The sequence below is a fragment of the Vollenhovia emeryi genome, unplaced genomic scaffold (assembly GCF_000949405.1).
Source record: "Vollenhovia emeryi isolate VEMERY1.0 unplaced genomic scaffold, V.emery_V1.0 DF939160.1, whole genome shotgun sequence".
Lineage (NCBI taxonomy): Eukaryota > Metazoa > Arthropoda > Insecta > Hymenoptera > Formicidae > Vollenhovia > Vollenhovia emeryi.
In genome coordinates, this window is record NW_011967206.1 from 548,891 (window position 1) to 560,351 (window position 11,461).

An 11,461-nucleotide genomic window follows, 5' to 3' on the forward strand; every position below is an offset into this window, starting at 1 on the left:
CCTTGCAAACCTTTCGGAAAAAACCGTTCAGTCGTTTACGGAATATCGAATTGCGTCTGGAGGACCAGACGCGTAGACGTTTAGGGTGAAATAAAGTAGCGTCGAGCTAACTGCAACTGTGCGTCCTTTATTGAAACTTATGAAACTCGCAATAAAGTCTTGATTCAAGCATTGTGTTGTTTATTGAACCGATAAAACTCCTTCAGTCTCAGAGCCTGCGTGCGGATAAATCCAGTGGCGTTCGTCGGCTCGAAGTCACCCTTCACGTCCATCGACACGAGGGTCTGGTTGTACAGCGAGACCTCGCTCGATCTGCCGATCGCCATAGCTGCAACAGGAAATGATGTCCTTTCGTTGATCTCAGATATAATAAAATATATTCGCGTTTGTTCGTGCCAAGTATAACCCAATACGCACGATGATATATCAAACAAAGTAGCGTAAAAGTATAATTGTACCACTGTGTACTAACTTTAATATACCATCGTGTATATTTATTGGGAACTGTTGAACGGTGAATTTCGTGGTTCTAATTAAATTTCGCGCAAATCTACCAACCTTTTCCCCTGTACAGCTGCAGCCTCACTGTGCCGTTTACATATTTCTGCGAGTGCTGGATGCATTCCCGTACAAAGTCGCATTCCGGCGAGAACCAGAACCCTGCGAGGCATTTTTTTTTTAAGAAATTAATCCAATTTCTTTAGATACTCTGACAATTCTTATATTTTATCTTATAGTTCTGTATATTGCGTCCCCGCGCATCTGACTACCGTTATAAACATAATCCGACATCTTATCCGTCAGGTACGACTTGACCCTCAGAACCTCGCGATCCAAGGCGAACACCTCGAGGTCGCGATGCGCGGTCTCCAAGATGTTGACGCCCGGCGACTCGTAAATGCCTCGAGACTGAAATGTTTGCGCATATATCGTTACTTATTTTGCGTTCGTACAGTTTATTCAATAAGAAGTAGCTTATACCCAGGCAGAACAGGAAGTCGTGATGAAGTATTATAGAAGTGACATCAACTTGATATCATAATTGACTACCAAGAGTCATATTTCGATCATGACAGAAAATTCATCGCATTATTTTAATTTTGATCTTGAAATTTAAAGATGCTGCTTTGACATAATTCGTGATAACTTAAACTTAGATTATTTCCGATACTTATAATTGTATGTTAATTAGGACTTAATATCAAATGTTCTTTTTAACAAAAATACTATTATGATAAGAATATGTTGGATGATAAAGTGCAATTTTCAATATTTTGTAAGATTTGTATTATTGAGTTTTTATTTTATATCTTTGGGATGAAAAATCGGCATAACAATGCTTCAAAAATCAGATATTTTCCCAAATTCGTAAAATAATATGCGTGAGATTTTCATTCGCACGCACGACCGATTTACGTTCTCTTGGAGAAGTTAAAAAAGTCAAGGTACAGTCATAAAAGTTAAATAAAAAAACAGTCAATGTATTGAACGTGTTAAATGGTATGATCTTGGCTTTATAGAAATGATTACTTTTTCACGTCATCTTGAATTTTAAATGAATTTTTCTTCTGCTCGGACAAGCCTCATAAGGAGGACACACCTTCACTCCGATGTAACGATTTTCTACGATGTCTATCCGTCCAATACCGTGCGCACCTCCGACCTCATTGAGATACTCGATTATCGTAAGAGGAACGTCGAATATCTTCCCATCCTTCAAACTCTTCACGTTAACGGGGTGTCCCTTCTTAAAACTAATTTCGATCTCTTCCGCTTCCAGAGCGGAATCGGTCGGATCGACGGTCATTTTATAGAGTCCTTTCGGGGCTGGAACGGCAGGATTCTCTAGTATTCCTGATTCGTAACTACATATACAAATTAGGATTGTGAGATTAAAGCCCTCTTAACAGCCTCTTTCTCAATGTTTTATATTGTACCTAATATGCACGAGATTAGCGTCAGTGCTCCACGGTTCCTTCGGCGTTGCTGAGATCGGGATTCCATTTTGTCGCGCGTACTCCATCAAGTCCGATCTTCCTTGGAACTTGGCGTAAAATTCGACTTCTCTCCACGGAGCTAAAATCTTTATAATCTTTTATGCCCTAACTATTACAGCTTCTGACACGACTGTCATGTCTCAATACGATCGACTACATTTTCTCGCTAAACAAGAGTACGTTTCCGTGAAAATCAAGAATTATCTATTATATAAAAGGTAATTTTCTCTTTTTATTTTTCGACTCCTTGGGTGTTGCTTATACCCAGATAGCACACACAGTTCTATGAATATTCTTCTGGAGTGCAAATATTCTTAATTTCAGAATATTTCAATCGAATATTCTATAAATGTATAAAATATATAAGAATGACCTATGGAATATTCCAAATATTCTTGAAATGTTCACAGGAGTGTCTTGTGCTATCTGGGTAACAATCTCTACTTCTCGTAAAATAATCGTTGATAAGATAGAGCAGAATACCGTGATTCCAGGGTACAGGCTGTAGCAGCTCAACTCGAAGCGAACTTGATCGTTCCCCTTTCCAGTTGCCCCATGCGCAATGATACCGGCACCTTCGGCCCTTGCGACTTTTATCAAACCCTGACTGATACACGGGCGTGCTATGGCAGTACCCAGAAGGTATCTTCCCTCGTACAACAGGCCACAAGCCACAGCGGGCCATACATAGGAAGTTACGAACACTTCTCTAACATCATCTATCACGACCTTGGCAATAATCGAATTTCTCGTTACGCACCTTCGTCAATAAGAGACGCAACTTTGTTTCGTTATAAAATGTTTCGTGGCAAAGAGATAAGTTTACCTTTGCGGCACCAACTTTGAGCGCCTTGTCCCTAATTACATCGAAATCCTCCTTTTGACCGATGTTCGCCTAAATAAATCGTAAATTCTCATGTCTACTTGCTGCAGCGAGGATTTACATAGTTACAAAATTTCTTACCACATAAGCGACAACTTGATATCCTTTTTCTTTCAACCACAACAATATGCAAGAGGTATCTAAACCACCACTGTACGCTAGAATTACTTTTCCTCTTGACTCTGACATTTTTCACTGTTTTGCTCTGAGCAGAAATTATAAAATGTTAAATTAGTAGAAAGAGAACAGCTGGTAACAGTATTCAGTACTAAAGTCCGCTGCGTTTCGGCTTTAAAGTGATTAGTTTTGTTGACCCTGTTACTGATAACCTTCGGAAACTTGAGCTATTATCGGCATATCACGACATTTCTAATAAATAAGACATCACACATCTCAGTAGATCTTTTCCTGACGTATTTATTATATTCTGTTATATAACTTTGTATTGAATTGGCGTAGATGTGGTATAGTGATAATTGAAAGAAGACTCAAGAGTAGAGCGCAACATAGGCCTTTATAATATAACACTACTCGGGCTATAATCTACATACATATATGTAACAGGATATACTTAATAAATATCGTTTAACTTTGTAATAATCTCTCAGCTAGTAGATCGCAACATTTATTGACATTACATTAATAATTATTACCATTATTATCCATCAACAAGCGCAAGCTTCTGATCGGGAGAAGCGCTTCTTTATCACAACCATGGAACGATTGCGATAGATCTTGCGATACGTACATACATATTGGTATATTATACTTTTATCTGTATTACATTCAACAGAAATAATGACTAATCGTTAAATTTGTCAAAGAGAGAGCTGAACATTGTATATCACGAATATTATATACTTATAAGTTACATTAAATGTAGCGTCTGAATTGGCAATTGGCAAACATTAACTGAAGCGTGTACGTGAGTGCGTAAAACGACGAAAATGCAGATAAATAAGTTAACAAAGGAAGAACAAGTGTCGAACTGTACACATCTAGCGATTTCACTTTACGTTGAATACTATTAATTAGATTTAAGTAATAATAATAATATCGAATAAATAACGGTTCTGTTACACCGATAATGTGAAGAGAATAAAGCGAAATGCGACGTGACATTTAGATTTGACGTTTCTATTACAATAGAATTTTCTTAGAGGTAGTGAAAGTATGCTCGACGAACGAAAACAATCTACATTTAAGATGTCAACTTGAACACAAGGAAAAAATAACAAAATACTAGTAACGAGAAATGTACAGGAATATCACGATCCTTCTCTATGACATACATCTTCATAAATTCCTTTTCATTACCGACAAAGAGTGATCACGAATATATCTCTAGAGTTTTGCTAAAGACTCGATTATGATACCACTGAAAGGCTCGATACCATTGTACAGTTTCGTGCAATCAGTATTGCCAAAGTGTCTTATACCGATCTTTGATGATTATGTATTCGCGCAGGCACTTGATAACTCGGTCTGATCAAGACTCTTCGTGCTCGATTAATACACGAATACTTTCATTGTTATTCAACTGACAACGGGATACTTGCTTAATATTTCCGGAATGAGGCGCCCTCGCCTGAAGAATTGACTCTGTGTTCGTTACTTATTGTTAGTTAAATACTCTAATTTCATACTCGAGATCATTTGTGGCTTCGTAGCTGGTATTACTGATGGAATTGAAGCTAATGGCAAATTAGGAATTCAGGAATGTTATCTCTTCTGTTGGATATACGATCGTTTAGACGTGTAGTTTACTCAAGTCGTTCATGAATGATTTCGGTGTAATTATATGGGACGAACCTGCAATCATACATAAATATTTCATGATAGTGGGTACATTATTTAATCGTATTTTGATTAGAAATGATTATTTCATATTTGTATAGTAGATTATCGAAAATCCTTACCAATTATGACTTCCCAATTTTTTAATGCGTTCGTAACTTCGTACGCACATCGAATTTCAGAATAGCACACTCCACCGACTATAAAAACGATCAAACGAGGAACATTCTTGATGGTCTGTTGACCTTTGTCTTTGTGCCAGTGTCCATATCGTGCGCTGCAAGTTGGCATTAATATTTTTAGAAACCAAATAACAGAGTTAGATAAAGAAAAAAAATATTATATACCTGGTTGGTGCATGGTATCCTGAACTGGCTGCACGTCCAGCAAGGAACGGAAAATGTTTAGAATCAAGTTTATCCTCGATAGAATCCTCCATAACGTCCTTGATAACTGGAGTCCAACGGCTCATTTGGTAAGTTTGCTCCGTAATTCTTTCTTTACGTGGTACCGTGTACATTTTTTTACGATTGCTCTGTAAAATGGTGTTGCAAGTAACAGAATAACTATACAAACTTTTTAATACGAGATATAGTTTGCAACTTTTTAACTTACATCTACAACAACGTTCATGCCAAGATTTGCCATATTGACGATAGTCTGTTTATCATCAACAGACACTTGGGCATGATGAACCAGACGGTTAAGATTCTCATCGGTGATGCCGTTCTTGCTGATGACATATAAAGATATAATACGTAATTTATCCAAATGATTCACAGTCTGGTCAAGTAAAATCGGCGTGATATTCCTCATATGATCTTTGATACGTTCACCTTCTGCATCGGTACCCATGGCCAAGTCCTAGAATACGGTTGAAATACTTGCAATTAAAAAGACTTTATTGGATTATGGACTAGAGCGATTGCGATATTACATACTTGCTCCACTTTACAAAGCTTATCTACATTTCCTTGATAGCGCTTCATGCAGTCTTCCGCTAATTGTAAATGCGTGGCATACTTGCTCAGTTCTTTTTGATATTGCGGCATCTTTTTGATCATCTGCGACAAGTCTCGCATACTCTGCTTGTCACCTTGCGGCATTCTTTTTGATTCTGTAAACTTTTTCAAATTTTTAGTCACGTTCCTGAAAAATAACGTTGTAAGGTTACTTTTAAATGTCCTTTATGGTTATTAATCTTTTACGGAATTTTTGAAACATGTATTTATACGTACTGAGATACTACGGCAATATGTTGATGCCTGAGTTCTACCCATAAATCATCATTTTCATCCAACAATACTTCTTTTTCCTGACCAGCTGTTGCCTCAAACCTGTACAATATTACACGGAATTAAAGTCTTGTTTGGAGTTTTTGTTTGCAATAAAGTCATTTAAAATTTATGATAACTCTTTCCTCCTTACCTATAGACATCGTTATCAATGTCCAACAAATCATACGCCATGGCTTGCAGTGTAAGTTCGTGTAACAGAGGTGAGACACAATCAAATCCTCTATCTAGGATCAATAATTGAGAACGCGCTTTCTCAGGCCCTTCTCCCATTGTCGGTTCATCAGCTTTATATGCGTCTAGCTTCTGCTGCACCATTTGAGCGAGTTCGACATTGCGATCGAAGTCACTACGATACATATAAATGGCATTTATTTAATCTTATCAATGACCGTACAATTATTCTTCATCAACAAGGAGAGAAACGGCAAGTTATTAATATTTTTTTAATCGCAGCAAAAATCAAAGTTACCTGCGATATCGAACTGATGGATATTCACCAAGAGTAGCGCAGAGGGTCGCGATTTGTTCGGCAATACGCTCCATATTGGCTGATCTCAAATTAAAGAAAGAGGGGTTGTAAAAGCATGCGAAAGTTTCACGCGAGTCCAGCGAGAAGACCTAAGAAGACGGTCAGAATTAGTCTTGGGATATTCTCGTCGCAACCAGAAAAGAAATATGCTAATTTCATTACAAACTTATATGTATATAGAGGAAAGTCCTCTATTAAGGGATAGGTTTCTAATAAGAAATAGCAGGTTTTCAACACCCAAATTCAATCACAAATCTTCTTTCGCATTACACACTTCTTTCAGATTATACACAATCTAACACTAAATTTTCCACCAAACAGATTTCACTCCAAGGGCAATAAATTCACGGTGGCATCAACAGATGATGCCTTTGAATTTAACAAATACCTCGCTATCTCATAATAGGGGACTTTCCTCTACTTGAAGCAAGATAAACAAGCATGCGGAATTAATAAATTTGAAAATAAACGAAATCGGGCTATACAGACAATTTGTGACCACATTACAAGCATGTATGTACGTACAACATACAGATATTTTTGAGTCGAAAGGAAAAATGATGTGAGGAAGACTTCCCTCAACCAGAAGTCTGTCGCCTACTCTTTTGCAATCTAAAAGTAAACTGACGATCCGGTAAAAGCAGAGAAATCTCTAAGCTCGCAGAATGCTCGTGGACTAAAGGCGAGTTTCGCGCTCTAGAGCTACAACTAGTGTTCTATTAATTTCGTCTGCTTAATCGTCACCTGCGATTCGTACGGCAAGAATGCGATGTTGATCTCTTTGAGGGTTTTGATCTTTTTAGCGGCAAGAGACTTGCAGATTTCATTGAACAGCTCCTCCGGGCATACTGGCGTCGATTGCAAGCATGAATGGATTCTGATTATTAGTATGTGCTTGTTCGTGAGTCATCAAGGATGGACTGGACAAGATGGGATGAGAGGATAACGTTGTATTAATATCGTCCCGATTGACGTCCGGATGACCCGTACGACTAAATTTACGTGATTAGAGACCGAGAAGTGGACGTAGAACGCGTAAATAAATAATTGTTTCACAACGTGTCTCTCTGTGTGTGATGTGTGTGCGCGTGTGCGCGTGTATATGCCCACCACCACGAAGGATGAAACGGTTAAACATTTTCCTTTTCACAGCGTTCGTTGCTTTACCTGCTCTTCATACGGTATGAAAGCGATGTTGATCTCTTTTAGTGTCTTTATGTGCTTAGCTACCAGCGAGTGACACAATTCTTTGAACAACTCGTCAGGGCATGCTGCAAAGAGATACACTGAGTATGTCGATTCACGAGAAGTTAAAAAGACACAGATAGAATTGATTAATCTTGTACGACTGTTCTTCTCAAAATATCACTGAGTTTATTAACTTATATTTAATGAAAGAATCTATATAGCAGACCCGCATCGCTACGCTGAATTTAGATGATCGGTCACACTCGTATGGAGACCTGTTGTTGGAATCGGTAGGAATAAATGGGGATTTAATTGAGCGAATTTCTCGAATAACTTGTTAAGCAAAATATTTAAGGTGTCTAATTATATTGTTATATAATACATATCTCAAATATATTAAGAGTTTAATATTAAAAATACTCTAACAAATTAATATCGGCAAGCACAATTGTTATGTTTAAGTTTGAGTAAATATTAATTTAACTTCGGATTGAATTATATTGAGGTGGTCTGCGCAAATTGCCAAATTACGATCAATTTTGCATACATTGATTTATTGAGAAAGGATTATTTCCAACAAAAAGAACTTGCATTTGCTTTCGCATTTGCTTCGATAAACATTTTACGAAATTAAATTGCGCGTTGAGAGAGGATTATTTGAAGAATTTGCACTTACTTTGGCATCTACTTTGATAAATAATCTACGAAATGAAATTGCGCAGTTTCTCGGGGAAAAATTGTCGGACAATTTGGACTCGTCGTTGGGAGAGGAGGAAATCCTTAGAACGAGACTGCGGGATCAATTGTGGCAAATACCTTCCGTGAAGTACACGTGGGCGACTTTGTAAGTGGTTCTCGTCGGGTTACTGAAGTCGTCGATCAATTTCTGCACCGACGGATTGCAAGGCGTGATGAGGTAAATGGCCTCCATCGTCGGCAGAGGTTCGCGCTTCTTATTGATATCCTCGACCAGGGTGATACCCTGCGCGCTGATGTCGTGCATCTTGCAGCAGGCGGACACCATTCTCATGGCGAGCTGATCCACCACCAGGATACGCCATTCCACCCCACCTGTTGTCTTCTTCTTTTGCTTGATCACCTCGTTCATAATCTCTGCGACGTGAGAGAATTAATTAGCCGAATGGCAAATTCCCGGGGAATCGCGCGAGCTTGTATACGCGCGTTCTCTATCCGCGGATAGAACGATATCTTGGATAACAAAGCGGGTGATTGAGGCAGCTATTAATTTAACGTCTCAGTGTTTGAAACGTGAGACTTTCTTTGGTGAAGTTTATAAGCTATATCTTTTTAACAGAGTATAAATTATAAAATGATGTTTCTTTACCGCGATTATATAAAAATGTAAAATTTATATCGCACTGTACAATAGAAGGGAAATTCTCAGAGGGGTCAAATCTGTATCTTACACTATAGTAAAAATGCTAAAAGTGAACAGCTTTGTCTCTTTCTGACCGTCTCCTTGGAAAGAGACAAAGTCGCTCACTTTTAGCATTTTCACTATATTGTAAGAATTGACCCTAGGGAATCGTGTGAGCTTGTACATCGCATTCTTTATCCCAGGACAATAACTATAGCTTGGATAACAAAGCGAGTGATTGAGGCAGCTATTAATTTTACGTCTCGTAGTGTTTGAAATACGAAATTGTAATTGGCGACTTTTGCAAGCTATATATTTTTTTTCTAACGGAGAATAAATTATAAAGTGACATTCTTTACCGCAACTATATAAAAGTGTGATATTTATATCACACTACACAATAGAAGGGAAATCAATACTTTAGTAATTAGATTTCTCGCGCACGTAACATGTACGCGGCGTGTTTATGCATCGAATCAATACATATTTAAAAGAAGTGTCTTTATGAATATTGCAGCCGCCGAGTAAGATTTTTCGCTAATAGCGGATTCGATTGCTTGCACTAGTGCGCACTGAGTGCACACTAAAGGGTTGTTTTCTGTTCTTACACTAGTGCAATAAATTAGAGTAAGACAAGCGTATATTTTCTCATTCTACCTTACTGCACTAGTTCACCAGTGCAGGAACAGAAAACAAACCTTAAGGTTTGTGTGTAGTCAATTCTTATACAGGGTGTTCCAGGAGGAAAGGTCAATATTCTGGGAGGTGATAGTATCGGTCATTTTAAGCAAAAATGTTCACATGAATATGAACTGTTTCCGAGATAGAGCTACTTGAATGTCTCGTGTATTTACTACTATTTTTCTGTACACTTCACCCTTCATCCAATCTCATAAACATCTGCGGGAATTTACTCGTATACGTCTGTTGACTGTTGTGCCGATAACATTGTAGAAATGTTCAACACATACGGCACATGTGGTACATGCTCACTATTATTTTTTATTAGACTTACAAACTTAGTTTCAGTGATGCCACATTGTTCTTTAATTTAGCCGGAATGGCAAGCTGCTTTCGATCAGTACACGTAAGCCATTTAAATCCCAAGGAGAACAAAAAGTCAGAATGATATTGTCCAAATTTGTGTCACATTTTGGGAAATTTGATGCCACATTGACCAAAATTGGACATAAATTTGGTCAATATGACATCAAATTGACATCATCCCGACTTTTTGCTCTCCTTGGGATTTGTATATTATATTGTACAAATCTTTCCGCGAAACAGACGGTTTTAAGTGCAAAGGGTGCGAAAGTGCAGAATCACTCCAGCGTCCCTTAAGAAATTGACCGATCACGGTCAAGTACGAGTAGAATACGCGGCTGTGATTAGTCAATTACTTAAGACTCGGGGTTTAAATCTCTATTGTAGACGGGCGCTTACTCAAGTAACCCAAGTCGGGGAAAAGATTCGAAATCACGGGGGAAATTAATTGAAACGTCAACGACAGCGAGCAAGCGCCGTTAACTTGGCGCGAGTCATTGACAGCGCGACAATTGATAATAATTATTAACGCTGACGTGCCAAGGAGTCCTTTGACGTTCTCCAACACGTATATTGATCGTCTTTACAGAGAGATGACGTCACTGCGTGCAGGCACGTATCAACCAAGCCGCAAGCCCCATTTCTCGATATTCCCTCGGGCGGAACAATCGGCTATTTAAAGGTGCGCGTGAGACGCGCAAAAAAATCATCCCCGATCCGTAGTTCAGAAGAGCAAACTTCGCACCCTTCGACGTCGTAAACGACGCAAAGAGAGAAACGAGAGGCGTTTTGGTCGGGTCGCTTCAATTAATTGTTTAAAAATCACCCATTGAAGCTCACATCAGATGGGAATAAATTAATTTCCGAAATAACTGCGCAAATAACGGATGGATAAAAAATATACGCCAGCGATATCGCGTGGCAAATATTGCATCTATCGACGTTGGTTCGTAAAGGTTCGCGGTGTACTGACAATAGGAAACAATTGTCCAATACTTTAACGCTTTTTTTTTTCAACAAATTAAACGTACGGTGTAACGTAACGTGTCACACGTTGTGTCGTGTGACACGTTACACTTTATTTGCGCGTCGGTTTTGCCGGCGCGAACGGCGAATAAAGTGGATATTGAGTTTCATTCGCGCCTCTTCGGCGAAACATCTGGAAGTCGACACGCTGCGAAAGTCGCTCTGAAAAAGCAACAGTTATTTCCAAGGAAGAACCGCGCGGTCGGTCGCGTCAGAAAACATCGGGCCAGCGTTCGTCGCCGAGCTCGCGTCTCGCATCTCGAGATTGCCAAGACGTGTCGCCCGACGAGAAACGTCAACGCGGGGTAAAACGACCTTTTC

The 11,461-nt window shown here is 38.8% G+C and overlaps 2 protein-coding genes across 3 annotated transcripts in view; both read right to left on the minus strand.

The window, feature by feature from the left end:
* Positions 1 to 107: 107 nt before the first annotated feature.
* On the minus strand, positions 108 to 3,278 carry LOC105564696 (argininosuccinate synthase). Its single transcript, XM_012017267.1, has 8 exons — positions 2,962 to 3,278; positions 2,824 to 2,892; positions 2,481 to 2,726; positions 1,938 to 2,083; positions 1,601 to 1,865; positions 771 to 909; positions 559 to 660; positions 108 to 328 (listed from the first exon to the last, which is right to left on the minus strand). Exons 1-8 carry the CDS (start codon positions 3,067 to 3,069, stop codon positions 165 to 167), a joined length of 1,239 nt encoding a protein of 412 aa, XP_011872657.1. The 5' UTR covers positions 3,070 to 3,278; the 3' UTR covers positions 108 to 164.
* A 97-nt stretch (positions 3,279 to 3,375) lies between these two features.
* LOC105564697 (protein ROP) overlaps positions 3,376 to 11,461 on the minus strand; it is a 9,365-nt gene continuing 1,279 nt past the window's right edge. The window contains exons 2-11 of one of the 2 annotated variants that reach the window (XM_012017269.1): positions 8,509 to 8,805; positions 7,249 to 7,352; positions 6,445 to 6,593; positions 6,106 to 6,321; positions 5,916 to 6,014; positions 5,619 to 5,826; positions 5,293 to 5,541; positions 5,025 to 5,212; positions 4,800 to 4,954; positions 3,376 to 4,692 (exon numbers count right to left, since the gene is read on the minus strand). In XM_012017269.1, the coding sequence (XP_011872659.1) occupies positions 4,631 to 4,692; positions 4,800 to 4,954; positions 5,025 to 5,212; positions 5,293 to 5,541; positions 5,619 to 5,826; positions 5,916 to 6,014; positions 6,106 to 6,321; positions 6,445 to 6,593; positions 7,249 to 7,352; positions 8,509 to 8,805 (1,727 nt within the window). In that variant the 3' untranslated portion in view covers positions 3,376 to 4,630. Of the gene's footprint in view, positions 4,693 to 4,799; positions 4,955 to 5,024; positions 5,213 to 5,292; positions 5,542 to 5,618; positions 5,827 to 5,915; positions 6,015 to 6,105; positions 6,322 to 6,444; positions 6,594 to 7,248; positions 7,353 to 7,671; positions 7,776 to 8,508; positions 8,806 to 11,461 lie in introns of both variants that reach the window. The other variant, XM_012017268.1, reaches the window with a different exon arrangement.